General features: G+C 37.5%; 1 protein-coding gene across 2 annotated transcripts; it reads right to left on the minus strand.

The window, feature by feature from the left end:
- Positions 1-784: 784 nt before the first annotated feature.
- On the minus strand, positions 785-16,762 carry LOC101156607 (carboxyl-terminal PDZ ligand of neuronal nitric oxide synthase protein). Of its 2 annotated transcripts, none has more exons than XM_078935049.1 (10): positions 16,341-16,762; positions 15,903-15,974; positions 13,925-14,014; positions 13,772-13,830; positions 13,563-13,671; positions 8,058-8,181; positions 7,572-7,699; positions 4,441-4,593; positions 4,190-4,246; positions 785-3,754 (listed from the first exon to the last, which is right to left on the minus strand). In XM_078935049.1, exons 1-10 carry the CDS (start codon positions 16,443-16,445, stop codon positions 3,725-3,727), a joined length of 927 nt encoding a protein of 308 aa, XP_078791175.1. In that variant the 5' UTR covers positions 16,446-16,762; the 3' UTR covers positions 785-3,724. The 2 variants fall into 2 exon arrangements, with proteins under 2 accessions (XP_078791175.1, XP_004079133.1); XM_004079085.4 differs by having other exon boundaries at positions 4,078-4,246.
- Between the last annotated feature and the right edge of the window lie 10,972 nt (positions 16,763-27,734).

A 27,734-nucleotide genomic window follows, 5' to 3' on the forward strand; every position in this document is an offset into this window, starting at 1 on the left:
AACGGGGGCAGAATTTTGCTTAGTTTTAATGACTAATTCAAGCACAAAATAGGAGTAAATCAATTATGATGAATCATTAAAGCTACTAAGTAGCATCCTGTGAAAGTGTAAGAAAAAGAAAAGTTTATTAAGTGAAAGGTTCTTTGTGTCCCAAAGCTGCATTGTGATTTCACAGATGTGATCTGAATTCAAAATGTAGATTTGTCTCCTCTTTTTTGTCTTTTGTTAAATAACTGTTTAATTACTCAGGTTCCCATCAACCCCAGCTGCACGTTTAAAGCATTGTTCAGCTTATACCTATTGCTAAAAGGGTTCACTTTGATTTTAGGACTTTACAGTCTTCACGATTAAATAAAACATTTATTTGCATTGATTTCACATAACTTTTGAAATACTAAACTATTTTATCTAAGTCAAACAGAGAAACCTGAACCACCTTTTAGTTACTGTGAAGGATCCAAAAATGTTGGATGATTTTCAATGACAGGGGGTTGAATATTGTTTGTCAATGAGGAGATTCATTTTAAATCAGTACAAATCAATTAATTTTATTTCCATTTAACTTAATTTTAATTGATTTGATTCAATTTAAGGTTGGTTGACATGATTGGTCGTGTTGTATTTCAACTTAATTAGATTCAATTTCGTTTTATTCAATTGAATTTATTTCATTTTATTTTATTTACTACTGCTTTTTCAGTTCAAATGAATGAAGAAAAAAGAACATAAATGAGATTGGCGGCTCTGTACTTGTATCACATTTATACAAAAAGCCCACTTGCAGAACATTAGAACAAGTTAACCTTTATTCAAATTAAATATACCTTAAAAATAAAATAAAAAACCCTGCAAAAAATGTATGTAACAACCCAAAAAAATCTGTCTGAGTAAAACTAAACAACAGAAAAGCAAAGAAAAAAGGAAAAAAAAATCTGACAAGGGAAAAAAAAGTGGAACAACAGTTTAGTTGCAGCCTTCAGTGACTTCAGTGTGACCTTTGACCTGTTCACCAATCTGTCAAGGTCATGTCTCAGAAAGGGGTCATGAGGCTTTTTGCTCATTGGATTTTTACATTCTAGATGAAAAAACAGGTCTTTTGTTTAAAGGACAAAAATTTTGTAAAAAGGGTGATCTGGAAATAAAGTCTTTTAAATTTTCTGGATATTTTTTCTAATGGACATTTGTTAAAAAGAATTCAAATAGTAAATAATTAAGGAATTGTCTTTAGAAGAATAGAATAGAAAGGCCCCAACAATATTTACAGGTGATAAACCTGCTCAACTAGTCTTGAATGCAGTTTAAGCTCTTTTCAAAATGTAACATTAAAAAAATAGCATAACAACATAACGTATGGATATACAGTGGTGGACAAAATTGTTGATACCCCTCAGTTAAAGAAAGAAAGTCCACAGTGCTCACTGAAATGACTTGAAACGTTCAAAAGTAACAATAAATTAAAATCTATTGAAAATTAATTAATCAAAATCAGCCATTACTTTTGAGTTGTTGATTAACAGAATTATATATAAAAAAAACAACTAATGAAACAGGGCTGGACAAAAATGATGGTACCTCCATAAAAGACTGAGAACTAATTGTCCAGGAGGTCATCATGAACTCTGGTATGTCCTTTAATTGACATCACAGCTGTTTTCAAACACATAATCAGTCAGTCTGACTATTTAAAGGGAGACAAATAGTCATGTTGCTGTTTGGTAAAAAGGTGTACCACACTGAACATGGACAGCAGAAAGCGAAGGAGAGAATTGTCCCAGGACATTAGAAACAGAATTATAGACAAACTTGGTAAAGATAAAGGCTATAAAACAATCTCTAAGCAGCTTGAAGTTCCTGTGATGCCAGTGGCACATATATAATTCAGAAGTTTAAGACCCACAGGACAGTAGCCAACCTCCCTGAACGTGGCCGGAGGAGGAGAATTGATGACAAATTGAGGAGACGGATAGTTGGAACTGTATCCAAAGAGCCCAGAATAACCTCCAAAGACATTAAATGTGAACTCCTAGATCAAAGTACATTAGTGTCAGATCGCACCATTCGTCGTTGTTTGAGCCAGAGTGGACTTCATGGGAGACGACCAAGGAGGAGGCTCTATGTTGGTAGACTCAAAATTGAAGCATACAACCAAAAGAACACTGTCCCTACTGTGAAACATGGAGGAGGTTCAGTTCTGTTTTGGGGCTGCTTTGCTGCATCTGGCACAGAGTGTCTTGAAGTTGTACAAGGTAAAATGACATCTCAAGATTGTCAAGGCATTCTGGATAGAAATGTGCTGCCTAGTGTCAGAAAGCTTGGTCTCAGTCTTAGGTCATGGGTCTTCCAACAGGACAACGATCCAAAACACACAGCCAAAAACACCAAAGAATGGCTAAGAGAAAAGCGTTAGACTATTCTGAAGTGGCCTTCTATGAGCCCAGATCTGAATCCCATTGAACATCTGTGGAAGGAGCTGAAACATGCAATTTGGAGAAGACACCCATCAAACCTGAGACACCTAGAGCAGTTTGCTCATGAGAAGTGGGCCAAAATACCAGTGGACAGGTGCAGAAGGCTCAAATATAAAAACTCTTTAATTGCAGTGATTGCCTCATAAGGTTGTGCAACAAAATATTAAGTTATGGGTACCATCATTTTTGTCCAGCCCTATTTCATTAGTTTATTTTAAATAATTCTGTTAATCAACAACTCAAAAGTAATGGCTGATTTTGATTATTTATTGTTACTTTTGAACGTTTCAAGTAATTTCAGTGAGCATTGTGGACTTTCTTTCTTTAACTGAGGGGTACCAACAATTTGTAGATGATTTTGACACTTTTAGCTGCAATAAAAAAAGGCATGTTCTTTTTAACATTTCAGCATCGGTTTCCCTCAAAACAAAAGGTGATCCTTTGCATCATTTCACAGTAAAGGAAAACTGTTTTTAGCATTGTAGCCCAACTGCCACTGGAAAATGTTAGTCTTTGCAAATGTCTGCATCAGACTTAATGCTAACAATAACAGTTTTGTGTGGTAGACAATTAATCTAACAACTTCTACATGCACAAGACGCTAAATAACACACGTATGAAAGAGGAACCCTTAAAGCTGCCTCTTTAAAAACACAACAGCTGTGAATTAGTGTCTCACTAACATCTGCAGATGATTGTTTTTTAGTCCATTTAAGCTTTGTATGATGGGAGTCCTATCTGAGTCAAAATCTCAGCCGTTTCTCCAGTGATGCTCCAGCTTTAGGCGCTACACTAAACAGCCATTTCATCCCCTAAACAGTCCGGCAGGTTCTCTGCATGCAGCACGTTGAAGAGGCGCCCAGACCCTTCGGCCACAGATCCTTCCCCCTGCCCCCAGCTGTCCCGGTCATCGCTCTCATCCGTGTTGGATTCATACTCGGATCCAATCCCTGATTCCCTGAATCGAAGAAGCTCCAGTGCCCCCAGAATCTGCTCCCCCAATGGGGAGCTCTCATTGCTGGGAGTCTCCTGGATTTCCTGCCCGGGTGTGGAGAAGCGAAAACACTCCAGTCGAACTCCGCTGCCGCTCAGCCCCAAAGCAATGGCGTCTGTGCTCGCAGTGCCTGGAGAGCAGGGCCCCGGCGGAGCAGAGAGCCAAGCAAGATCTCCGGTCTGGAATTGACTTCCTAATGGAGCTAAAGATGAAGAAGGGGCTAGGGGTGTGCACGGCATGCCGGGGGGTTTGGCACGAAACGTTATCTCCAGAAGACTGTCCTGGGATCCCACTAAGGAAGAGTAAAGATGAGATTAGAAGGAGTTAGAAAAGAACAGAAGGAATCATAGAAACTCAGACAGAAGTGAGAGGATGAGATGAAGGATGCTGGCAGAGCTGACAGGCACGATGCTGTAATTGCCCATGCTGAAGGCCGTCAGGGAGGACAGTGATCAGTGCTGCAGACTCTGAGAGCTGCCATACAATAATTATTGCCTCAATCAGAAAGCAATGCAAAGAAGTAAAAAGAGGAATGAAATTATGACAGTATATATTTTTTTAAATGGAAAGAAAAACCCCTGTAATGATAAAAATCAAAGGGAAATCGTTGCTTACTAGATGTCAACTGGCCTGAAGATTTGAGCTCAAGCTCCTGAATCTGTTTGACTAAGAGGGAAATGTGCTGCAGCAGATCCGTGTTCTGCTGCAGGAGCCGCTGTACTCTGACCTGGGCTTCAGTCCGTGCACACATCTCCACCGACAGCTGCTCCTGCAGCACATGCACCTGGACATTACAGATAGAGATGGTAAACTTAGATTGCAAGCTTGATGCATCTTCATAGCAAGGTTTTAGAAAAACTAAAAGCTATGGTCCAACAATTCTTTTCAGCTTTTAACACTGTATAATTTTAGCTGCTGATCCAGAATCTTAAGGAAATAAATGAACCAATACTTCAAAGTAAAATATGTAGTTTTTGCCTGTGCTGAAGCTGCCAGCGCTTGCTGTTCCTGCTGCTGCAGTTGTTTCTGAAGAAGCTGGACCTGGTGCTCTGCTGAGCAGGAAGCCTCTGCACCAGGAGCAGAGGCTCCAAGGGTAGGGGAGCTCAGCAGGAGAGGGGGGTCATTGCACACCTGGACAGGTGACAGGAAACAGGAGCAGTTGAACAAACATCTGGTTTTTTTTCCTTGTCGAGCCTCCAGACATCTTGATGTTCACTCCACCCAGTTACGACATCTGCACATTTAACAGTTACGATAATGTTTCCAGTAAAAATAAAAAATAAATTATCAATTTTTCTCAATTAATGTGTCATGATGATCTAGTGCATAGTGTAGCAGGATATATCTTTTATACTCTCAGCTTTAAAATGCTGGAGAATCTTAACAGCTTGTTGAAGAACCCACTAAAAAAAAGGGAGAAAAAGAAAATGCTTTATGAATTTTTCTTAGCTGGGCTGTTGGAAATAGAATTCTTGTAGGCAGCAGCATCACAAAATGAAAATAAAATTGTTTTGCTTATTGTCATTGCGAAGTCGTATCGTATAAATAACAGGGAGGAAGTGAGGGTTTGATGCAGAGACTGTTGATGAATCTCCAGTTGCAGGAAAAATTATGTTTATGTATAAACTAGACAAAAGATATGTTTTAATCAGCAACTAAAACCATGCAAACATATCATTAATAACAACATGTCGACATTTACAGTTAAGGGTGTAATTGTTATCAGCTTGGTGGCCCTGTGTTAGCGTGTCCAGCTTGAGACTGGGAGGTCATGAGTTCAAATCCAGGTCGAGTCATACCAAAGACTCTAAAAATGGGATCCTCCCTGCTTGACACGCAGCATTAAGTGGTTGGATTGGGGGTGGTTACACCATTAAATAGGTACACAGTGCTGCTCTCGCCCTCAGGGGATGGGTCAAATGCAAATTTCATACATCTAGATGGAATATCTTTCAACTTTAATTGTAATGTGAACCCTTAGACTAGCGACTGCTTTCAGACCTACGGGTAATTGGAGCAAGGAACAGTCAACCTGTAATCTAATCACTGTGATCAAACTGGATATATTGGCGTTAGCTGCCCTGCCCTATAGAAACCCTAACCAGTGTTGAGACACATTGCCTGATAGGAACCATCCCTCACACAAAAAAGCTCTTTAAGAACCTAAATCAAGAATTGTTGCCTTGATTGAGGGTGCAGAAATGACATATGTGTCATTAAGCCAGGATCTTGTGTCGACAGTAAACAACAAATGCAGATAGTTCAGTTGTAAACATCCTAACTTCATCCCAAATGTGAAATGTGGTGAACGGACCATTGCCTTAAGGTCTGGACTCATTTTTTTTTAGTTTAGTAAGACGTTTTCCAGGATGGAGGATGCATCAACAACAGAATGGCTTCGCATGATGAAAAGACACCTTCTGGAGTGGTTACCGTCAGTTAGACTTCAACCCACTTGATAAACTAAAAAGAAAGGGATTCACTGCAGATTTCCCAGGAATAACGTAGCAATGAAACAGCTGATAAAATTACTTGTGAGTGCTGTGCACGTATGATCTGTACTGGTGATTGTTTGGTTGAATTTTTCCTCTCAAAGGAGGGTCGACCAGTTACAAAGCACACATTTTCACATGTGTATTTTATTTTTAAGACAGATGGAAATCAAAACTCATGTTGTGTCCAATATATGCAATAATTGAGGAAATCTAAAATTTCTTGAATACTTTTTTGCAACATAACTTATAGATATGGCAAACAATTGATGTCCTACCATGAAGGACGTAATGTGTCCATCATGCCTGTGAGGGGAGATCAATATCCATATTAATACTTCACTGTGATGGAAGGTTGACCTTCGCAGTGAGATGTCTGGCTAAAAAAAATCTAAAATGTTTTGCTGCCTTATGCACATCACTACAATAAATATTCATGTCATCAAGCTGCTGCTGGTTCAGAAAGAGAAAAAAAACCAAGAGCAGACAGCTACTTGCTCTGCGTCGGGGGATCGGCTAAAACCTCGCTGTGGTTTTATCAATAAATCATATGATCCCATCAATAATGAAGAAACCTTGTAGAACATTTCTTCAAAGACAAGTCTCACGGGTTGTTTGATAAGCTGCACCACCCCAGTGCTGTTTAGTGAACATCATGTGAATTTTAATAAAACTAAACCTTCAGAAGTGAGCCAATTTGAGTTTAGATCATTCATTTACAATTATATTTATTGTTGCATGTCAATCGTTAAATATGTATATGAAATAAATTCTACAAAGATGTGATGTTATGCCAAAAGTTAACAGAAAATCAAGTTATTTATACTTGATTCCCGCTTTTTTTTAAGGGCCCATATAATAAAAAAATCTACTTTTTGAGATTTTAAGTGTTTTCTAATGTTGATTCCTCACTATAAACAACCCCAAAGTGCTATTTTGATCCATTCAGGCATTTCTGTACATTCCTCTGAAAACCTGCTCCATCAGCCCCTCCCTATTCATGAAAACCAGCAGGTTCTCACGAGCTGGCGTACCATCCAGGAAGAATCTGCGTTGCCAGTACCGTCCCAAGGCTAACACACACACCTACCTTCTACATGGGGATAGCGGTGATCGGCCAAAACGCTTTCATTTCACATGCACAATATTAGGCCTGCACAACAAAATGTAAATTTATTGCTATCGCGAGATCAGGCTGTGCAATACATATATCGCGAAAGATGGCAACAATTGCAATAAATGTTTACCTTAAATGTGCTAAAACAATCTTATGGCAGCTTGAAGTATTTAACAAATTAAATAAATTTGTTTATTGAGTGTTTTTGTTTGTCTGACAGAATTCAAGCTTCTCTGCAGATGAGTCTTCTTTAACATCATATTGCTTCAGAAGTTTTCAGCTGGACAAAGTTTCAATATCGACTCTAGTGATTGGACGCAGTAAGTTGTTCAACACAGAAAAATACAAAGTTGCCTAAATGGCATTTAATCCTTTGAAGAGTTGTTGTACTAAAAAATAAAAATAATCTGCAGGTTAAATCTAATATTGAATTTAAAAACTGGATATTAGCTTTAACCTTGAGCACAATGACGCAATCAAGGACAGATTTAATGCAGTACCTTTCCATCAGAACCAAGGGTCTCATCCTTTCTGTTCTTCTCCAGGTCCGATGAAGAGACATACTCGATACTCTCCTCTGTGGTGCCTTCAAGGTCTGTCTCGTCTGACAGTGCAAGCCTCTTCTTTGCTGAAGAGAGATAAGAGGTTCAGATTTTGTGCTTTTTCATGTACCGGTGGTGACAGCTGACTCACACACAGGAGCTGCTGCTCAAAGGTGCTGCAAAAAGTATAATTTGTAGCTTTTACACACAGCAGTCACAACAGTCGAAGGATATAAACATATATTTTTTTAGAAAGTTGTGCCTAGTTATTTGCATTCCTGAAGGTTCCTGTTTTCATGCTTTGTGTGTGAGATTGAGCAGCAGTTACAGGGGAGGGAAGCCCGCAGAGTTGAAGTGCTGTTTTGTTAAAAGCCAGGCGGAAGAGGAGAAAAATGAAGGCAGGAAAGTTTTGCAAATGCAGTTCAATAGAAATGTGTGAGTCACCTGGCGATGCCTCTGGCTCCTTCCCCTCCTCATCCTCCTGCTCATCGTTTTTCTGCTGCAAGGTCATCTGGTGACACACATCAAACGCCTGACCCACCGTGCGCACAATCCTCATGGCCTGAGACTGGGGGGGAGAGAGGCACAGATGAAGGGAGAAGTGAGCGGTGAGGCGTGTAGAGCATATTATGGAGGAAAGAAAAAATGATGGGGCACAGTGGGGGAAAAATTGAGCTGTTCAGAAGAGCTTCAGTGTACCGGACATTTGTGCACAGGCAAAAGGAAAGACAAAAAATAACAATCATGGAGTTGAATAATCAGATATGGATGAGAAGAGGCATAGCGTCTATTTTTATCCACGTTTCATTGGAAATAACATAATTATTAGAGGTACCTGTAAAGATTCCAAGCAGAATGTAAAAAAGCAGTCAATTGGACTTGATTTGTCTGTTATCATATTCTCAATTAAAAATGAGAGATTTTGATAAAAAGGGGGGAATGCAGTTTCTCAAATGCTAACATTTGCCACTACAGAGAAAAAACAAAACAAAAACAGATTCCTTTTAACATCTCATAAATAAATTCATAGCTCTCATTCCTAAATGAACTCTCTGGACTTGATGCTTCCCTGAAGAGGTGCAGGTTCACCATCGTTGTGTCCTATGAGGTCCTCATTGGTGAGAAATTCACTTGAGGCTGAAGAAGAGCTTCTGAAACATGGCCAGGAGTTTAGATTTTTTGATAGACCCAAATTAGATCTGGTGAAAAAAGAAAGAAGTCTTCAACCCAAAAAAATAAGTTTGCACTAAAAGAATTACTAAACTAAAAATTCTCACTGATACTTTGCAAGAAGAAAGATATATGTGCTCACAAGCTGGACTTTCTCTATTTCAGCTTCAAGTTTGACACTGATCACTGATCTCCCAAACAATGCCAACTCCTTGACTATCAACAAAAATAAATAAAAAAATAGACTGTTGACCAAATATCCATAGAGATTATTTAGTTGCAAATCAAATTAGATTTATATATAGAGAACATGTAAATCATAGGAACATGTTTTTTATTCTTTAGAATATTTTATTTTATTTAACGTCTTTTGTGTATCGGAGGGTGCAGATTCTTGCTGAGGTCTTCCTGTTTTTTTAGGAAAAAAAACAAACAGTGGTTGGTCAGAAATGTGAAGTGGAGTTCTTCTGCACAAGAAAAGAAAATGAATAACTCCTATCATTGATCACAACAATTTTTCTTTTCTTCAGTGATAGGCTTTTCTTCTTTTGTGTCATTGCTGCCATTATAGACGTGTATTGCTGTATTATTGCTGCTGTATTATTGCTTTATGCAACCCAAACTGCAGAGGAATTGCCTTATTAGGTCTTTTAGGAGTTTTGCACTTGACTTTAATCCTAATGGATTTTTTGTACAAATTTACTCGCAATTAGACGTACACATTTTTTTAAAAAGAGAATTCTGATTGTATTTGAGGGACTATATTAAAAAAAGCTGATGTCAGTCCAGGTTTATGTCATCATGCTCCAGGAAGATGTCTTTCCATTACACATTTACAGTAGCAGTCGGCTCTTCTCTGCTCAGTTTGAGTCTATTTCGGTTTTTGTGGAGCTAAAAATGAAAGAAGTAATCCAGAGATAGCTGTGGAAGTCAGACAAGTAGAGAAGTATAGAGCGTTTGGAAATCAAAACTCACTGGAATAAGAAAAGGGTAAAATGAGGCTAAAAAAAGCAAATCATTTTTTAAAAGAATCCAACAACATCTAACAAAAAAGTGGCATAAGTCTGTGATGTGGTTAACTGTTACAAGGATGTTTTTAAGCCATAACCTCAAAAGCAAAAATCAGTAGAGGCAAATGTTTAAAGAAACTGAAGAAATCTCTGTGTGCATGGACCAAAGTATGATCTCATGGAATGAAGACGAACAATCATCCATGATGTTATTAACAACATTACTAATTGGTCCCAATCCTACACAAAAATGAAAAACATCCAATGGCTTTAAAAAAACATTTATTATGACTAACATTCATGCTCCAAGCATTTACTTGGAAAAACTGACAACAAAAAGATATACTCAAATTATTTTAAAAAACTTGAACCAACTTGGTGAGAAATTACATCAATAGATTGTCAAGAGTGAAAAAGAATAAAAATTGATTGCTAACATCTTAAGTCCCAAGCTAATATTTGAGCTAAAACTACACAAAGGGGCCAAGTTAAGCAGAATTAAGTATAGTGTAATAATGTAACCCAAAATGGAATGACCAGGCATGTAGATACCACGTCCGAAGAGGTTAATGATTAGAAGGCGAATAACATTGTCTTCTATAGATTTAATAGTCCAAAAACGTTGTTAATTTGACCTTCAGCGACTGCCTCTGGTCAAACACAAACAATGAGAAAGAACATGTGGTTAAATTCAGTATTGTCTGACCTGTTATTTAAAAAAAAACAATTTTCAAGATGTGGCAATTTTCTGATGGAGGACATTCATTAAGAAAATTAAGCTCAAGCTTGCATTTCTGAGTATTTCTGGTTTCAATTAAATCAGGAGCAGAGGAAAAGGTGCAGTTGAAGAGTCTTTAATGTTAATGTTAAGTCTATAACGAAGAATATTATATAAGTTTAATACACAAATTTGAAAAAGCCACCTCCTTTAAAACCATTGGATTTCTAATTTCTGTTTCAAGCTTTGTTTTTCCTCTTCAGCCCTAATAAACGGTCCACTGACTGCTCCTTGAATCAAACATCATTCAACGTGTCCTCCCAGTTCCACTAAAGGTGATGTGTTTTTTTTTTTTCATGCAGAGTGTTGGCAGGAGCTGCGTCAAAACAAATTTATTGCTGTCTGGCTCAGGAGGATCCTTTTGCCTCGATGCATTCAGTCAAAATGCAAAGGTAGCTCGAGCTGAAAATAGTTTAATCAAGTGCAAAAAAGCAAATGAAGACTAAGATGAAAGAGTACACGGGAAGAACGGATTTCAATAAGTTTCAATGAAAATGGGTTTTTGATTTTGGTGTTTGCCAACTCAAACTGTAGGTCTGTCCAGTGCCAAACAAGTGTTAACACATAGAGCTAACATCAAAGTCTTGGAAGAAAATCCGATCTGCTTCTATCAGCTGATTCATCTCGTCCTACCCAGAACACATGTATACTTTGGAAAAGCCAGATAAGGCTCCACACACCCCAGGGAGGCAGAGAGGGTGGCTGGCTTTGTCCCTGATAATCTGCTGGGTGTTTGATTCGGCCGCAGTGAAAAGTGTGGAACGAAAAAGCCCCTTTTATGTTCTCTTCCCACCAGAATGATTAGTATTCATCTTCCCTAAGTCACTGTCAGCCTGGTATCCATGGTGAACGGATTGGAGTCAGCCTCACTTGCGCTCTGGCTTTGTTGTGGAGAAAAAACTGTTCTCAGCATAATCTGTAAATATTTGTATTCCTTTTCATGTTTTTATGTCTAAAAAACAAAAAAATGTGTTGCTTTATCACTGAGAGAAAAAAAGAATATCATTGTGGCATTAATCAATAATAAAGGTAATGAGAACCTGGTTCAAAACAATTGTTCTTTCAGGCTTATTGTATAGAAATGCATCATCATTATTAAAAGAATCCACTAATTTGTGAAAAGGATAAAAAAAGATGATCAAAAGTTATGAAACTAAGCTGCAACAGCAAACATGTTATGAAAATAATTAGAAATATAACATTGCTATTTTAGACATACCTCGCTGCTTCCGAGGTGCACATTGAGTAAATAAATGCCCCGGAATATTTCAGAACTCAAGCAGCATTTTATTCCCGTTTCCACAGCGATATGTGACAGTGTTTAGGTGATGTTGCTCCAAAACCTCACAGAGAAGTAAAACCTTTTCCGGACATGGATGTAAGAATGGATGCAACAGAAAATACCACTTTTTGCAAAAGGTTTTTCCTTCTCTCTGTGAAAAATAAGTCATTTTAAAGAACGACTTATTAGTTACGTGCTGTGAGTGCAGATCTGTGTGGGACAGCTGTGTAATGAGATAATTTAACGGCCAACAGCTGTGACAACTGGCAAACAGAAATTTGACATTTTGAGGATGCAACAGTAATGAGCTCTAGAGTTTTAGCAAAAACGTTTGTGTTAATGTTTGATTCTGCAGAACAATCTCCTTTTAGAATCTGTGGTGTTGTCAAATATGAAATTAGACATCTGAAAGCAATAAAAGTGAGTTTTCTGCTTTATAAAGCTTGATAAAAAGGATCAACTTGGTTTGACTGCTCAGCAGTGTTCTCTAAATGCCAATTTTCTGTTTGACAGTTAATAAAAAAGGCTGATAATTCCTTCACCAGACTTTGGCCTCAACATCAAACAGTTTCTTCCCCCCAACTTTGTGAATATGCACATTATGAGACATCAGTTTCAGAAATCAGACAAACAGTGATCCTGGAAAATCACAAAATAAGTCTAACTGGTAAAGTATTTTAAATGTCAAACTCTTGCTGTTATGCTTTTTTCATTATTATGACTGTGTTAAATTCAAAAGCTGTAGATGCATATTTTGCAATTAAAGCTGCAGCTGAGCTCTGTCTTCCCTCACATGTCTGTCTTCATTGCAAACACTGTATTACGACCAAGTGTTTAAAGACAAATGAAAAATGGTTTTTAGGTGTTTTTAACATGTTCTTGTGGCAAGTTCTGATGATGAAGGACATATATTAGGAAAATTAAGATTAAAATAGCATTTCTGAGTATTTCTTTATTCAAATCGTTATAACTCACGAGCAGACGAAAAAAATGCAGCTGGAAGAACTTGTAGCAGTGACATAGAAGCTCCTACGGGAAGCCACAAGGTCCCTGCTCTGTAGAAAAGAAATCCATGTACGTCTTTTTTTACCTCGTCTTATCTAGTATCGGGCTCAAACCGTACGGCTGGATAGCTCCAATATTGCTCCTCGTTTTTGTTGCAGTGCTAATGTTAGGTTGGGGTTGTGAGGGGCTGTAAGCTAGACAGATGAATGATAGCAAATGGGAGCGAGCTTTCTCTGCGTCAACAGTTCCGCCCACAGGTCAAATTTTGATGAACTCCTGCTGCTCTGCAGAAACTATGTCCTACAAAACAACACGTTTTTAGATTTGGGCTAAAAATGTCATAATCATAAATAAAAGACCACCGGGAACACTTTTAAAATAGATCAAAAGACGATCAGAGTTCAATGAAACCGTTCTTTTCTTTGTTTCAGGGTTATAATGCATAGAATTAAAGTAGATGCCGGTGAGTGTCATTTTGTAAAATATGCGACATATCTACAGTTTGGACAGTACTGATGTTGCAGCAGCTTCCAGAAAGCAGCCTGAAGCCGTGCATGCAGAATACTGTTCGGCTGCTGCAGGAGCTGCCATAAACTGGTGAGATTTAAGCACCTTAAATAAAAGCCAGGTATGTTTTTAAAAAAACAGGAAACAACTCGATGTTTTGCTGTCGAGATGCAGATTTCATCAGGATGTGAACCTACCTTCCTTTTGGACTTGAACACATTGCAGCGAAACACGTTGCTCTGTCCATCTCTCGCGATGTAACTGAAAATCTTCAGATCGTGAGCGTCGTGTGAAACGTAAAATATCCTGGAGCACAAATGACGTGAAAGGGTTTTGGTTGACCAGAATAAAAAAACGACCAATTCCTGTTGAGTCAGGGTTTCAGGTTTGGGGTGACAGAACCGACCTGTAGATGGGATCTTGTGCCACCAAGATGGTGTTGTCATCCCAGGACCACCCTTTTCTCTGAAACAACACAAACACATGCAACCATGAAGAAACACGGAAAAGAGAGTGTTAAAGTTAAACAAATCAAAGCCTTTTTTTCTGAGAAACTCACCTTCTTTTTGCGCAGGATTACTTTGACAAAATCAGTGGAGACGATGATGTTTACCTTCTTTTTCTTGATGTTCTTCAATTTGAATTCATACTGCAGAAGATGGGTGTTCCAGGAAAGGGAAAACAGAGTATTAAAAGTGTCTGAGAAAGTGACTGAGAGGGGTTTCTTTGCAAAAACCACATGAAAAAGCAGATCATGAAGACGGGAATATTTTTATCTTCTTCTCTAGAGAAATCTGAGCCTGGGTAAACATTGAGAAACTTTCAGTTTGTGTTTCTGGAAGCTGTTAAACCCTCAAAGGCTGACTTCCCAGCGAGGGGCTGTCATGTGTGGGACACTTTCATCCCTCTGCATGATTAATACTCGGCTTACTGCAGAAATCACAGCTTGTGTGTTTAAAACAAGTTAGGCTTTGAGTCCAACACAAGATGATTTATTGATCAGAGGAGGATCAGTTAAGTGAACAAACCATCAATCGCTCATGACGGCGTTGGGTATTCTCTGTCATCTTTTCTTTGATTTTCGCAAAAGTTAAAGTCTATTTGAACTAAAATCTGTTTTCCCATTTTGGTTTAAACATGAAGGTCCAAAGAGTTTGAGTTTAGAAACCTGTGCTCATGACATGTGCACTCAAGCAGGTAATGCGCTCTGTTGTCGTGTGGGAGTATTTTATTAAGAGTGCATCATGCACACTAAGGTGAAGGATGTAGATGACTTAGTATGGGCGAGCAGCATCGCATGTCAAGCTGTGCCAAGAAGGAGCATCCATCTCTGTTGTCAGAGGAAGATGAAATGGACGCCAAAAGGGTTCACTATATTTTCATTTAGGCAAACTCACACAACAGGTTAAGTCTCAAACTTCAACCCCTTGAGGCCTGAATTTATTTCCAGAAATGAAAAAAAGAATTACTATGTTTCTGCTTTCAAGAAGATGCTAAATGAATATAAGGTTGCAGCTAAAGTGTTTGATCCATGTTTGCATCAGGGTTAAAGTTGTGCCATCTTTCAAATCCTTCTCCAGATCTCACTGTCTCAGCTCACTACACATACCTGTCACCTTCAATTTATATATTAATATATTCAACCCAATATATTGATAATTTACTTATTATAGGTTCCTCTTTTCTAAGGTTTTATTTATTTTTAACCTAAAACAAGCATTAGATTCTAAAATTTTGAAAATGGATAAACCTGGTATTTTTTGCCCAAATTTAACAAAGAAAAAACCCCCAAAAAACATGAACATTGTACGTACAATTAAATAGTTATGATCATTTTCATTTTTCCTCGATTTAAAAATCAAAACATAATTTTCTATTTTTTTATAGTGCACAAAAATAGTACTCTCTGATTTAATAGTTGAGATTTTTCTTTAAATTTCATTCTTTTTCCCAGAATTCCATGTTTTTAATAATAACTAATTCTGTTTCTATAATGTTGTAATCATGTTTTATCATTGGTGTAAACGATGCGTGTTTGACCAGAAACAATTGGGATTCATGTGCACGTTCCAATTTTTCAATAAAAAGTATAAATATATCAGGCAGTAAATATTTCTAGAAAAAATAAATCTCTGATAAAAAGGCAGTTTTTCTGCATTCTGCTCCAGGGATCAGGATTAAGTGTTTGCAGGGTGTCAGCGGGGATGTAGCTGACCTCTGACTGGCACAATAACTTGGTTGTTAGATTAGATCTAAAAGCTGTCAAGCAGTTAAATCCTCTCCGCTCTGCATCAGTAATACTGCAGCCACATGCAAACCAAAGCAGTGGCCTCATTTGGCGTACAAGGAAGGAGGTTTGGTGATTTACAGCACTTCTGACAACCCACTGAATCTGTCGGATTGCTCTGACAGGTGACTTATACAGAAAAAAACGACAATTCAAGCAGAGACGGTGCAGCACAAAGAGTATTTTTTGATGCTACAGATGCTGTCAGCAAGATTCAGTTTCCTCTTTATCATGTCTTTAATTGTCTTACTCTGATTCTCCTCATCGCAGCGACAATCTCCATTCGACTGCCAGGGCGACCCACCTCCAAGCTGCCAATGTACTGCAAATCAGAAGGATGTCAGAGATGCTGCTCCTCGTTTTTGGGCTGACATTATATATTTTGCACATACTTTTCTGGATGGTTCACAAAGCAAAATCTATCTGTAAATGAACGCACATGTCAAAATTAGTTTATGTTCTATATAAAACTAAAATATTTGGATCAAAATGATATTTAGGAAGCAGTAGACAGTGAGCAAACGTGTTAATTAACAGAAACTTTAACAGAAAAATGAAGTGAAAATCATGAAAACTGTTTTATTTTAAGCAAAAAGACAATAGTGTTAACATGTTATGATCAGCAGGTCTCCAAGCAGCCCTTCCTCTCCCTAACATTAACCTGCTCTGTTTTCCAAAGAAGGCTTACCTTCGCCTCGAAGCAGACTCCATGCTGGAACACGTCCTCGCTGTGCATGGGGAGCCTCAGATCTTGAGCATCGTCCACTAAATTGTACTTGGTTACTCCCGGCATGGCTTCTGCAGACACTTGTTTTACGACCGCGCTAGAGACCTGCAGATTTGCGCATCTCCTCCTCTTCTTCCTCCACCTCTTCCTCCTCCTCCTCCTCCTCTGGCTCCTTCCGCGCCTCTTTGCCTGTCATCTGCCAGACGCGTCACTCCAAAGGTCACGCGGGCTTAGGCGCTCTGGTCACAGATCGATTAACTGTTGGGATCAATTAAGAAACAAACAAAAAGGATCTGATGGGTGCACTTATTTACGTGCTTACTCCAACCTTGCCTGACGCACGACGGAGGCGCAGAGCTCTCCTACGACGCTGCCGGAGTCCCGATGACGCACGGATCTCCACACGTTATTGTTCCTGACGGCGTCAAACTTGAAACTATTCAGTATTTTTTTGTTTTGGATGTCGTTTTTTGTAAAAAAAAAAAAAAAAAAAAAAAAAAAAAACCCAAACAAATCAAAACCCAAGGTGAGCAGAGTCAGTTAACTCGACCAAGGAGCTGGCAGAGGAGGAAGAGCTCTGCTTTGGGGCTTTGCTGTTTGCATTAATGACATCTAGTGGCAAAATGGAGAGCGGGCCACCGTCATTTAACCAAATCAAAATAATATAAACTTTTAGAAATGTATTTAGAAAGAGAAAGAATACACTAGGCCAACCTTTCCCACTATAGAATTTTCTTTTACACAAACCCTTTAGAGCCTCACTCTTTCAACCACTTAAATCACCCCGCAAAATCCATCAAGCTGAAATCCAGACTTTGATTGCAACACTTTAGCTGTTTTTCTTCTATTCGGGTGGTTTGGCACCCAAAAAAGCCCTTATCCTGACCCCTCCACTACCATACTTGCATGTTTTCTCCAGACTGGGGGTGTAGCGATTCACTTTAACAATTAGACTCATAACTTTTGGTTGCTAATCCAACGGGGATCCGATTCACTGACACTGATCCAGTGTGACTCAGAGATGAATACCTGGGTACTGAACATTTCTTGCAAATTATCGAGTGTAAATTAAATATGTGTACAAACAAATAACTAAACAGTAATTAATGGCAAATCCATTCACATTTTAGTTTCCCAAAGTTCATCCCATCTACCATGTCTCAATCCAAATGGTATTTCCCAAAATTGATTATAGATTTATCTATTTCATTTTGAAAGGATCTTATAAAGGTATCGGCCAATTCGATTAACAGCTTGCCTCACACAAATTGATCTAGTTGGATCATATAAATTGATTCAACGCTTAATTGATAGCAACCATAGTCCAGACTGTTCCTTGAAATGGACACACTGGCTGTGTTTTATGGGTCAAAAGCAGAACAAGCAAAATTGTGATCATACAAGATGAGAGTTTACTGACTTGATCTATTTTTTGTTGACAGAAAAGATTTTCTTTTGCTTTTCCAAACCAACTGTTCTCACTGTCTCGCACCCAAATATACAACAAGCTCCAGGTCTGAGTCAGACAAAAGGCTGGAAAGTCTGCGATGCGAAAGCAGATTTCTATAAATCGGAAAAGTGGCTGCATCTGATTATATGACAAAACATTAAATAGGTCCTTCCTTGATAATTTACTCCTGAACAGTTAATGATTCTTATATATTGATGATCATCTCTAGAGTTTGGTCTTTTAATAAATATTATATTCAGGTTTTAATAACATGCTACCTGAAGATACATTTGTCATCTGCAAGTTGGAACAGTCAATATATGACCTCTTAAACTTTCCTTTTGCATACATACATTTATTTCAAACAATCCAATTCCAACATTTCTGTATAAAACATGGAGAATATTTCTTTGTTGAATGATTTCTGACCCTGCTTAAATTCTGTTTGTTCTGCAGAATTCAACTTTCAAACATCTCGTATGTTTCCTGATGTTCAAAGAACAGCAAACACATCTACATATCGTGTTGTGTTCCTCCAAAGTATTACAACTTTTTTTAAGTAATAAATAAACGTGCATACATTGAACAAATAAGTTATGTTTTGTTTTCTTTTTTAAAGAGTGCTTGTTTAAAACTGCTGATGTTCTGACATGTTTTAATTTTTACTTGTCTCATCATTTTCTTTCAGCTTCTTTGTTTTCCTTGATCTCAAGGACTTAAAGTGATGTGAACAAGCCGACATGAACATTTCTGAACTGGAAATCTGTCTGAAGAAAATAAGAAATTGGTCTTAGTTAAATAAATAGTATTATAAAACTCTGCAGCTCTTTGCATGTTTTTTTCACAAGTAATCAGAAAAACGTGTAAGTCATCCAATGAACATTTACATAAATATCATTATGTTTAAAAAAAGGGGTTTAAAAGAGAGACACTGATGTTTAGAGGAATACCATATAAAACAAGTATAAAATGATAAAAATTATTTTTCTTAATAATTTTAAACAAACATGGCATGTTTTGACATGTTTGTCCAGCAGATGGCAGCACTGCTCCTTACATTTCAAGAGATTTTGAGAGACTGAGATTGTCAACTGCAGCTGAATGGAATAGAATAGAAATTATGGTGTCAATTTATTGTCACTATACCTGGTATAATAAAATTCAGGTATGACCTTATTAGTCAAAACCTTGAGCTTGTGACCAACTGGACAACAACTGCTTCAAGTCAGCTTTTATAAATAAACATAACATTGTCTCATCATTTATCTAGATAACATTATTTCTTACTTTCAAAGGTACAGGTTGAATAATTTTTAGAGCAAAAGTCAGTTTTGCTGTTTTGTTCATTTCTTATTTCCATCACAAAAGTTCAGTGCATGATGGGTAACTGCCCTGCCCTTTGAGAATGCTCCAGTGACAGACGGCATTGAATCTGGGGCTTTTCACACCTAGCAGCATCCTTCAACCTCACACCCAAAGCAGGTTTATATTGTTTCACAAACACAGAATTGTTTTGGTACATGGAGGAGTTCTATTTTCAGCATGCAAAATGATAATATGATTTGTGTACCATTGCAAGCCATGATGTATTCTTTAGTTTTAAGCATTTTTGGAGGTCAGATACATAAGTTCCATCTTGATATTAGCTTTTTGTTTGACTAACTGTTTTTGAGCCATTTCCAAAGCAACTGTTGCACTTTTTCGTTTTTTTCTGTGAAGATTTCCTTTCACCTTGATTTCTTCAAAGTAGTAGGTAGTTTTTTTTTTTTAACTATTTAAAACAATCTTTATGGTTATCAATAGTTATCCTAAAGAAGAACATTTCCTCCTCCAGGAGTTTATTCCTTTTACTTGAGAATTTTGGCATCAAGAACCATTTTTTTGTGAGCATTCTTGTTTAAAAAGTGTTATGACAGCCGAACATCTGTTTCAGTTAAACTTCTACCTTGAGAACAGATAGTTTCCCTTTTTCTGACAGGAAAATAAAATATCTTAATATACTTTGCAATGTTACAGCGTACTTTATATGTTATGCGGAGACTGTTAAAATGCATTGTGTGTACTAATATTTGTAGGTATAATATCAATAAAAACATTAAACAGGGATTGAACAAATGCAACCCTCCACTGAACCACAGGCCCAATAGCTGTAAACCTATTAAACTCTGAATTATATCAAACCAAAAAAAGATGGCAACAGCATATCAGAAGCAGGGGATAATAAAGCAAGAGAAAACAATATAATATGCTTTCATACTAAAGATGCTGCATGTGATACACTTTCTAGCAGTCTCGAACTATAACTCCCATTTTAAGGTAATTCTGTTGTGCATCCTGACATGTGACCAATTGTCTAATTTTATTTAAGATTTACTTGGTTGGAGTCACGTATGTACCTCAGCATTTTAGCAGGATTCTCTGCTAAAATGCTGTTGAAAGCGATATTTAGTTGTGTTGCCATGGAATCAGACAAAATCAGGTCTGTTGATTTGCAGCTGAATCTTTCTAAGTTTCATATATGACTTGGTGCGTTTCAAAGAATGACCTTGAAGTTAAAAGATATTCCATACAAAAACGTGTTTTACAGTAAAAATGACACACTCCCGCTTTGTGTGGAAATCCTTTTATGCCCTCTTATGTTAATGCAAAAAGACGTGGTAATGATCACTTCATCAAATTCTAAACATAATAATACGTGTTGTTAATTTCTGGAGGAGAAAGACTTGCTATTGTATCCAATAGATTTTTTTTGGTTTTTTTTTTATTGACAGTATCTGTCCTCCTGAAGCAAAAAAAATGAAGTGTCCTCTGAGGTTCACTACTAAAGGAGAAGGGAAAGCTGCATCAGGAGCTTGTGGCTTGGCTCCACTGTAAAACTGTTCCTTTTCAGTTCTCAGGGTCTCTCACGAGGCATCTACTTCCTGCAGTCTCAACAACAGTCTGCAGTACTTGTCATCTCTCAGCTGCTGCTGACATGACTGTCACATGTTCACATTCCTGCCACTGCTTCCTCACACTTTCCTTCATTTTCTATGATGCAAGGATTATTCCACTCTTAATTCGCCTTTAAACTCATCACAAGTTTGCTGACATGGTTTCGGTGGTTTACACCACTTCTCTCCACTTAATACATTGGATCAGTTTTATAAATTGCTCAGACTTAAATAGCAAAGGGTAAAACAACAACAACATTGATTTAGAAAGTCCCAAATGCTGGTCAAAACAGCCAAGTTTTATTAAGAACAGAAACATTTTCTGAAACCAAAAAATAAACAATATATTATTTAATTTACCTTTAGTTCACCAGGATATTCCCTTTGAGAATGCAAACCTCTCATGCAAGGGAGTCCTGGCCAAGAGGCAGCCACCGTTGGTTACAAATAGATAAAAACATTGTGACAACAGAAAATGTAAAACACTAAAACATTCAAACGATACATTAAAACCCAAAATACTTGAGTCGAAAAAACAGTTAAGGATTAAAATAATAAAACGGTGATTGACAGAAACAATTACAATATTTTGTGGAGTTCTGTTTTTCTTTATCTTTTCTACTGATGGCAGTTCAACCTTTTTGTAAAATGTTGCAAAATGTGTTAATAAGTAAGAATCCTAAGGATATTTTAATTGCACAAATGTCAGTTAAAGCTTTTTACCTGTCGAATCTTATGGACTTTAAATGACAATATTGAATGTTTTTTTATATTATTCAGAAAATCTTTGACATATTTTCCTAAACCAAGTATATTCTGTTACATAACTTTTCTGTGGCAATTATATGTGAAAACAAAGGTCATTTTCCCTACTTTCTTTAGATTCAGTTGAATTGAAAATGTTTTTTTCCTCTCAGCTGCAGTTTTCTTTGACACCATGTGAGCTTTTTTCAAGTGACGGGCAGAGTGACGTGTAAATCAGCAGCTTTGAAACACTCACTGCTCTTCATGGGGCAACGATCTCTCACTGCGCTGGATTTGCCAAAGCAGCAGCGGGGTCGGAGCTGACCTCACTAATCAACGGGGAAGCCACTCTGTTATTGCTACACATTTGTCAGTGTTGCTGTGGATGACAGCAGCGTGACTGCGTGTCACAATACTTCCTGTGTCTTCTACAAGAACAAGCGCAGCAAAGGTTCAGCTCTCTTCTTTCTAACTCAAGGCCAGTTTATAAAAAGCTGCTGTAATCAGCATGTTGTTGGAAGAAAAGGATCACCAAGGTTAAAGCTGGTGTATGGAATTTCCAAACTTTTTGCTAAATACACTTGGAAAAAGCAACAATAGCAAAAACCCAGAATCACGAGTGGGATTTCCCTCACTTGATTTTAAAGCACTATGCTGTATCTAGTTTAGAAAAGGGGAAGCCAGATGAAATGATTACATTGTCATTAAATGAAAAGTCACTGATGTTGTTCACCCTTCAGCATCTCCCTTCAGGGGACGCCAAGGCAAATCAGCTTCCAATGATTCACACAGGTGGTTTAGCAAATATTTTTACGCCGGGAACAACCCTGTATTTTATCCGGGTGGGGGATCGGCACAGGGGGGAGCCAGACTTTGACCAAACGAAAAGTCACTGATAATAAGCTAAAAAGCATCAACAGGCCATTTGTAAAAACATTGAATGACATAAATCTGTTCAATAAACTTCAGTTTAAAGCACAAAACAATGCTCGAAATACCCACTTAGAGCTGCAGAGTTTGAAAACAGAAAGGTCAGGATGCTGCAACACTGTTTTACCACATGTGGGCACTAAATCAAAAAAACGCAGAAAAAAATGGCTCAAATTCTGGCTGGGACCTTTCGTGTTGAATTTGCAGGTTCCCTTCGTGCATGTGAGGGTTTTCTCTGGGCACTTCCTCCCACAGTCAAAAAAAAAAAAAAGTTTCATAGGTTAATTGGAATCTGTGAGTACGAGTGTGTGGCCCTGCAACAGTCTGGAGACTTGTTTAGGATGTATCCTGCCTTTGCCCAACAGTAGCTGGGTTAGCTCCAGCAGCCCAGTGACCCCAGAGGGATTCAATGAGTTTTGAAAATGGATGGATGGATAAACAACATGAATGTTTTCAGCTGGAGATAAGTCTCTTTTTGTGAGATACAATAAGATTAAAAGCGTATTCACTGAAACAGTCAGTCCAAGTCATTCCATTAAGGTCAAATTAACATTATTTTATTTTACAACAGATTCATGTAAGTGATCAGAAGACATTTGATGTAACCGTCCGTCCTGGGCAAGCCGCTGTCCAATTATGAAGAAGTAGGACTCCGTGAAAATGGAAAAACCAAACCGCCCGTGGGCACTGTTTGAAGTCAGCAAGGACAGAAGATGGACAAACACAAAGACACAGGAACATCTGATAAATGAACCAAAGGAGCAACTGTGACAACAATGCATATGCTCATGGACATAAAAAGAACAATGTGAGGAAAGCTCCACAGGTCCAGGTGAGCAAAATACGCCAATTTGCAGCATACCTCAAGGCATTGTCTAAAGCTTCTCATTGTTTTCTTTTATTTAGGGTCTACTCTAAAATAAATATAGTCCTTGTATGTTTGACTGACTGAAGGTTCAGATTTGCTGCCATCACACACTCCAATAAACCTGGTTTTATCCCTCATAAGACCAGGTTTTTGTGCAGGCTTACAATTCTGATTGTCTCTGACTGGTGAAAACTTCCCACCAAGCAGAGTTTTAGGGTAAAATCCTGTAGCTGGAGTCAGATCAGTTTGAAAGTAATTGTGGCTTCAGTATCTATTCATTTCAAATTAAAATCATTCAACCCTGTGACAAACAAAAGCGTTTTCTGTATGGGGCCAAACATTTGTCATAAATGTCATATGAGTTTATTTGTTTTCATATGATTTAATTTCAAATTTTAAATAAAATGTAATTTGATTTAATTTAATTATTTATGTTTAGTTTTTAATTTTATTCCCTTTTCTTTTACTACAATTTTTGTAAAAAAAAAAATTCAATAAATGGTTAAAAATAATTTTAAACAGACAAATTAAGTTTCATTTCTTTAATTTTTTAATGATTTGATAATGCAAAAAAATTTACATTGACCCTTTTGTTTATGTCAGGAAAATTAAAGAAAAAGTTAATGCGTCACAAGAAAACAGTTTAAATGTGATGTTTTGCATCTGTGTTCTCTTTAGTTTATTTATACTGCATAAATCCTCTTAAAAGGTAAACTTTGATCCCAGTGTGGTCTATTTAAAAAGGCCAAAAGGATAATAAAGTTTAATAAATCTTGCTTTTGTTTGTTATTTTAACAGTATTGTCCTAAATCTCATCAATTTTTGAAAAAAAAAAAACCTTTTAAATATGCATTTACATGATTTACAGGCAAACTAATGAAGGCAGTTTTCTTCAGGAAATCGTGGGAAAGAAGCTGTTAGAAGTCAGTGGTAACGCAGAAGTTTCTCAAAAACTGGACTTTGACTCCAACCGACAGGAATTGGGACAAAAGTAATGAGTCAGTTTTTCTTTTTCTTCTAGGATAGACTGAAATTCCCACACAAACACTCCAGCAGATGCCTTGTTATTTTAAAAAGACCCCCCAAAAAGGAGAAAAAATGTTACATTTTGCATTAACAAAAATCTATTTCGGCAAATGATCTGTCTTTTGTATACATTATTTTTATTCTTTGAAGTTCCCCTTTAATGTTTAAATAACCTATTAATTTGGTTTTAGTTTGGAAGGTTTTGTGGAAGAAATCCTGGAGTTTTGATGATAGAAAACTCAAAATTACAAATGAGATAAATCAGTTTTGGATTTTTGTCTTCATATTCAGCATTTTACAGACGGTTTAAAGCTGTTCTACTGGAACAATGTGATGACTCATCCCATTTACTGTGTGTACACTGATTTCCTGCTGGTTTCATACGTGTAAGTATGTCATGAAATAATGCAAAGCAGATGGCGAAGCTTTAGTTATCCTCTTGTGCCTATTGCCAGCGGTTTAAACACATTTTCTGAGATTGTAACAAGTTGTTTACATTACATGTCAAATGCAGTCAAAAGGGTTTTTTTAAGACTTTTACATTTGAATCCGACATGATGTGATCCGTGTTGTTACCTTGGCAACCAGTAACCATAATGCTGCTTTTTTGTCTTTTTGCTCCACTCTGCTGAGTTCAAGCTCTGCAAGTGATGCTGTTAATCACCACTCACACCATAAACTGGCTCAGAAAACGATGATGGTGATTCATTTCCACAGTGCGGGCCTTGCTGATGCAGATCCACCGTTCAAGAGAGCCCCACCTCTCCTGCTCTTTAGTTTCCACCTCACTGACACCTAAATCTGCCCATTTAACCTGATCCAAGCTTTGGAAAGTCTTGTCTGAAAACAGCCAGGTCCAACCTCTCCCATGCCAGCTCATCCAGGTGTGGGGCATGTCTGTGTTTACACTATGCACAGTTAAACCTAGTGATCCTGTTTATCTGGAAAAAACACAAGCTCAGAAATAAAACCTGGTCAACCAGTTTCTTTCTTTCCTTTATGATCCATGTCAACACATTATAGTTATTTTTGGCGGGGCACGGAAAAAGCATTCTAAAAATGAGAAAGGGGAACTTGTGATTCCATCTTCATGTCCTGAGGGTGAAATCAGCAGTCAGTGACCACAAACGTTTCTGATGTGGATTTTGACATCATGAGTGTCTTAAAAAAATGACCAGAACAGGCAGAAAAACAGGCTTAATATATTTTTCAGATTTTAATCGAGACAATAACAGATCGACCATTCTTGCTTTTATTTTTACCCCTATTCAATGCTCACAGAGACACGGAGGTAGCAGCAGGAAGCGGCTTTTGCAGCAAGATGACGGAGGGCGTACCAGATGTGAATGAACGTGAATACGATGGATGCTTTTGTGCTTTTTAAAATAAATAAATCTGTTCTCTAAACATCAAACAAATTTAAACATCTAAACAATGAGACGCACACAGATAGAAATGTGAAGTTATCCGCTGTAAATCTATGACGTAAATTAATAACAGGATAAATGATCGGCTAGTTAGTTAGCATGTAGCCTCATAGCCTTCGAATGTAAAGTGACTGACTGCTAAAGTTAATAAAAGACAAGTCCTGAATAATATTATTCCTATTCGACTAAACTACAATATCAGCTGTCTGACAACAGACCAGCCAGTTGCCCAAATGCCGGCATACGTCAAAGAGCTCTGCGGCGGAGCTAGTAGTAGCCTAGCAGGAGCTATCGTATGACAAAGCAGCCTAGTTATCATAAATCTTTTGATATTTTTCTTATATTCAAACAGTCCCGCTCACAACTCAGTGGCAAATTTCTAATAATCTACTGCCAGTCTGCAGAAACTATGTTTAGAAAAGACACCGTTTTTTTTCTTAAGCTAAAAACAACATATTCATAATCAAAAGACGACTGGGAACGCTTTTACCATTGATCAAAAGAGGATTGGAGTGGGACTTTGACAAGAACAACTTGTTACAGTTTGCACTCTGATTCAGGGACTTCCAGCAGCAGTTGATCAGTGGACTGCAGAGTCTGGGTCAATGGTTCTTTAAAAGTTCTCACAGCCAATAGAAGGAAACATCTTGTACTTGTACTTTGTTCTGACAACTTGTACATTAATGCAACGCTGAAAACTATACTCATCTTTAAAAGAAACTGGATGAAAGCAAAAAAAAAAAAAACTCTGTTGTAAAGTGTCACAGCCAGGGCACAGTAGGCCAGGTCGAGGCGAGTTACACAAGAAGCAGAAGATTGTTTTTTTGTTTTTGTTGTTGTTGGAATTTGTGAGTGTTTTTGCCTGCATTGGGGTCATCCTGATTATCACCAGTGATGTGGGAGCCAACATATATAGTTTTCTGTGCATGTTCTTTGCATATTTTTTGCATATTTCCCCTTAATTTGTTAATTAGCAACATCTGGGTGAAAAGTTGTAAAGGCGTCCGATGACCTGCACCCAAGATTGAGTATGAGAGGAGAGCTTGGGCTGTTTATTTTTATTGACCGCTATTTTCTTTTGCTATTTTTTTGCACTTTTATTTTTTGGCAGCTATTGTTTTCAAAGCAGTCACCTTTTCCACCCTTTATTGATTAGGTTCATGAAGTTGCTGCCAGCTTCTAGTGGTCTTTGGAGGAACTGCAGTATTAGGACCTTTGGATCTTTCTGGTTGGCTTCAAATCAAGGAATAGAAAGTGGGCTTGGTGTGAAAACAGCGAAACTCTGTGTCGTCTGTGGTTTCAGAGGGCTGTGCTGAAGACAGACACTCTGTTTTGCCATAGCAAAGCTGTTGAATCACAATTAAAATAAAAACAGAAACCCTTTGACAGGAAGATCTCCATGACAAATGACAAACAAAACAAACCAAAAGTTTTTTTTATTTAAGCGATTCATTTTTCATAAAAGCTGTGTTTTTTTCTTCATTGTTTTTATGACAGCAGATATTACTCCTTATGTCAGAGACCTCTTTCTCAAGATTGCATGGATCTTCTAAAATATTTGGTAGGAAAATGACTGGTTTTGTAAATGTTGAGATTATAAGGAAAGAACTGTTTTTTTATAGACTTACATTTGTCATAAAGCTTTGAGAGGATGTAGAAAGGCAGTTTTGCTCCGTTGGCTTCATTTCAGGAATTATTTTGTGATGAGATCATTTCTTTTTTCCAGTTCTGTTTTAGCTCCTTCCCTGTTTCAGGATGACAGCAGAGCTGAGGTTTAATCAACACAACTGCTCTCTATTTTTCAATCCCCCTCAGTCTATTTAAGTCCTCGGGTCCAGTTACTCATTGTCATGCAACTATCATGTTTTCACATGTCTCAGGATTTGTATTTTATTTCTATGCATTGTTTTGATTTATTTGTTAAGCCTGCTCCTAGTCTTTGTGTTTACAGGCTTTATCAGTCTTTGATGTGTTAGT

Source organism: Oryzias latipes, chromosome 17 (assembly GCF_053564925.1).
Source record: "Oryzias latipes strain Hd-rR chromosome 17, Olatipes_Hd-rR_3.1".
Lineage (NCBI taxonomy): Eukaryota > Metazoa > Chordata > Actinopteri > Beloniformes > Adrianichthyidae > Oryzias > Oryzias latipes.

Excerpts from the sequence above, each read along its gene's own strand:
- LOC101156607 (XM_004079085.4), bottom strand. The coding sequence starts at position 16,445 with ATGCCGGGAGTAACCAAGTACAATTTAGTGGACGATGCTCAAGATCTG. Across the intron at positions 4,247-4,440 it reads CGCTGGCAGCTTCAGCACAG|GTGCATGTGCTGCAGGAGCA; the intron begins GCAAAAACTACA and ends TGTAATGTCCAG. Across the intron at positions 3,755-4,077 it reads TTCAGGCCAGTTGACATCTA|TGGGATCCCAGGACAGTCTT; the intron begins GTAAGCAACGAT and ends ACTCTTCCTTAG.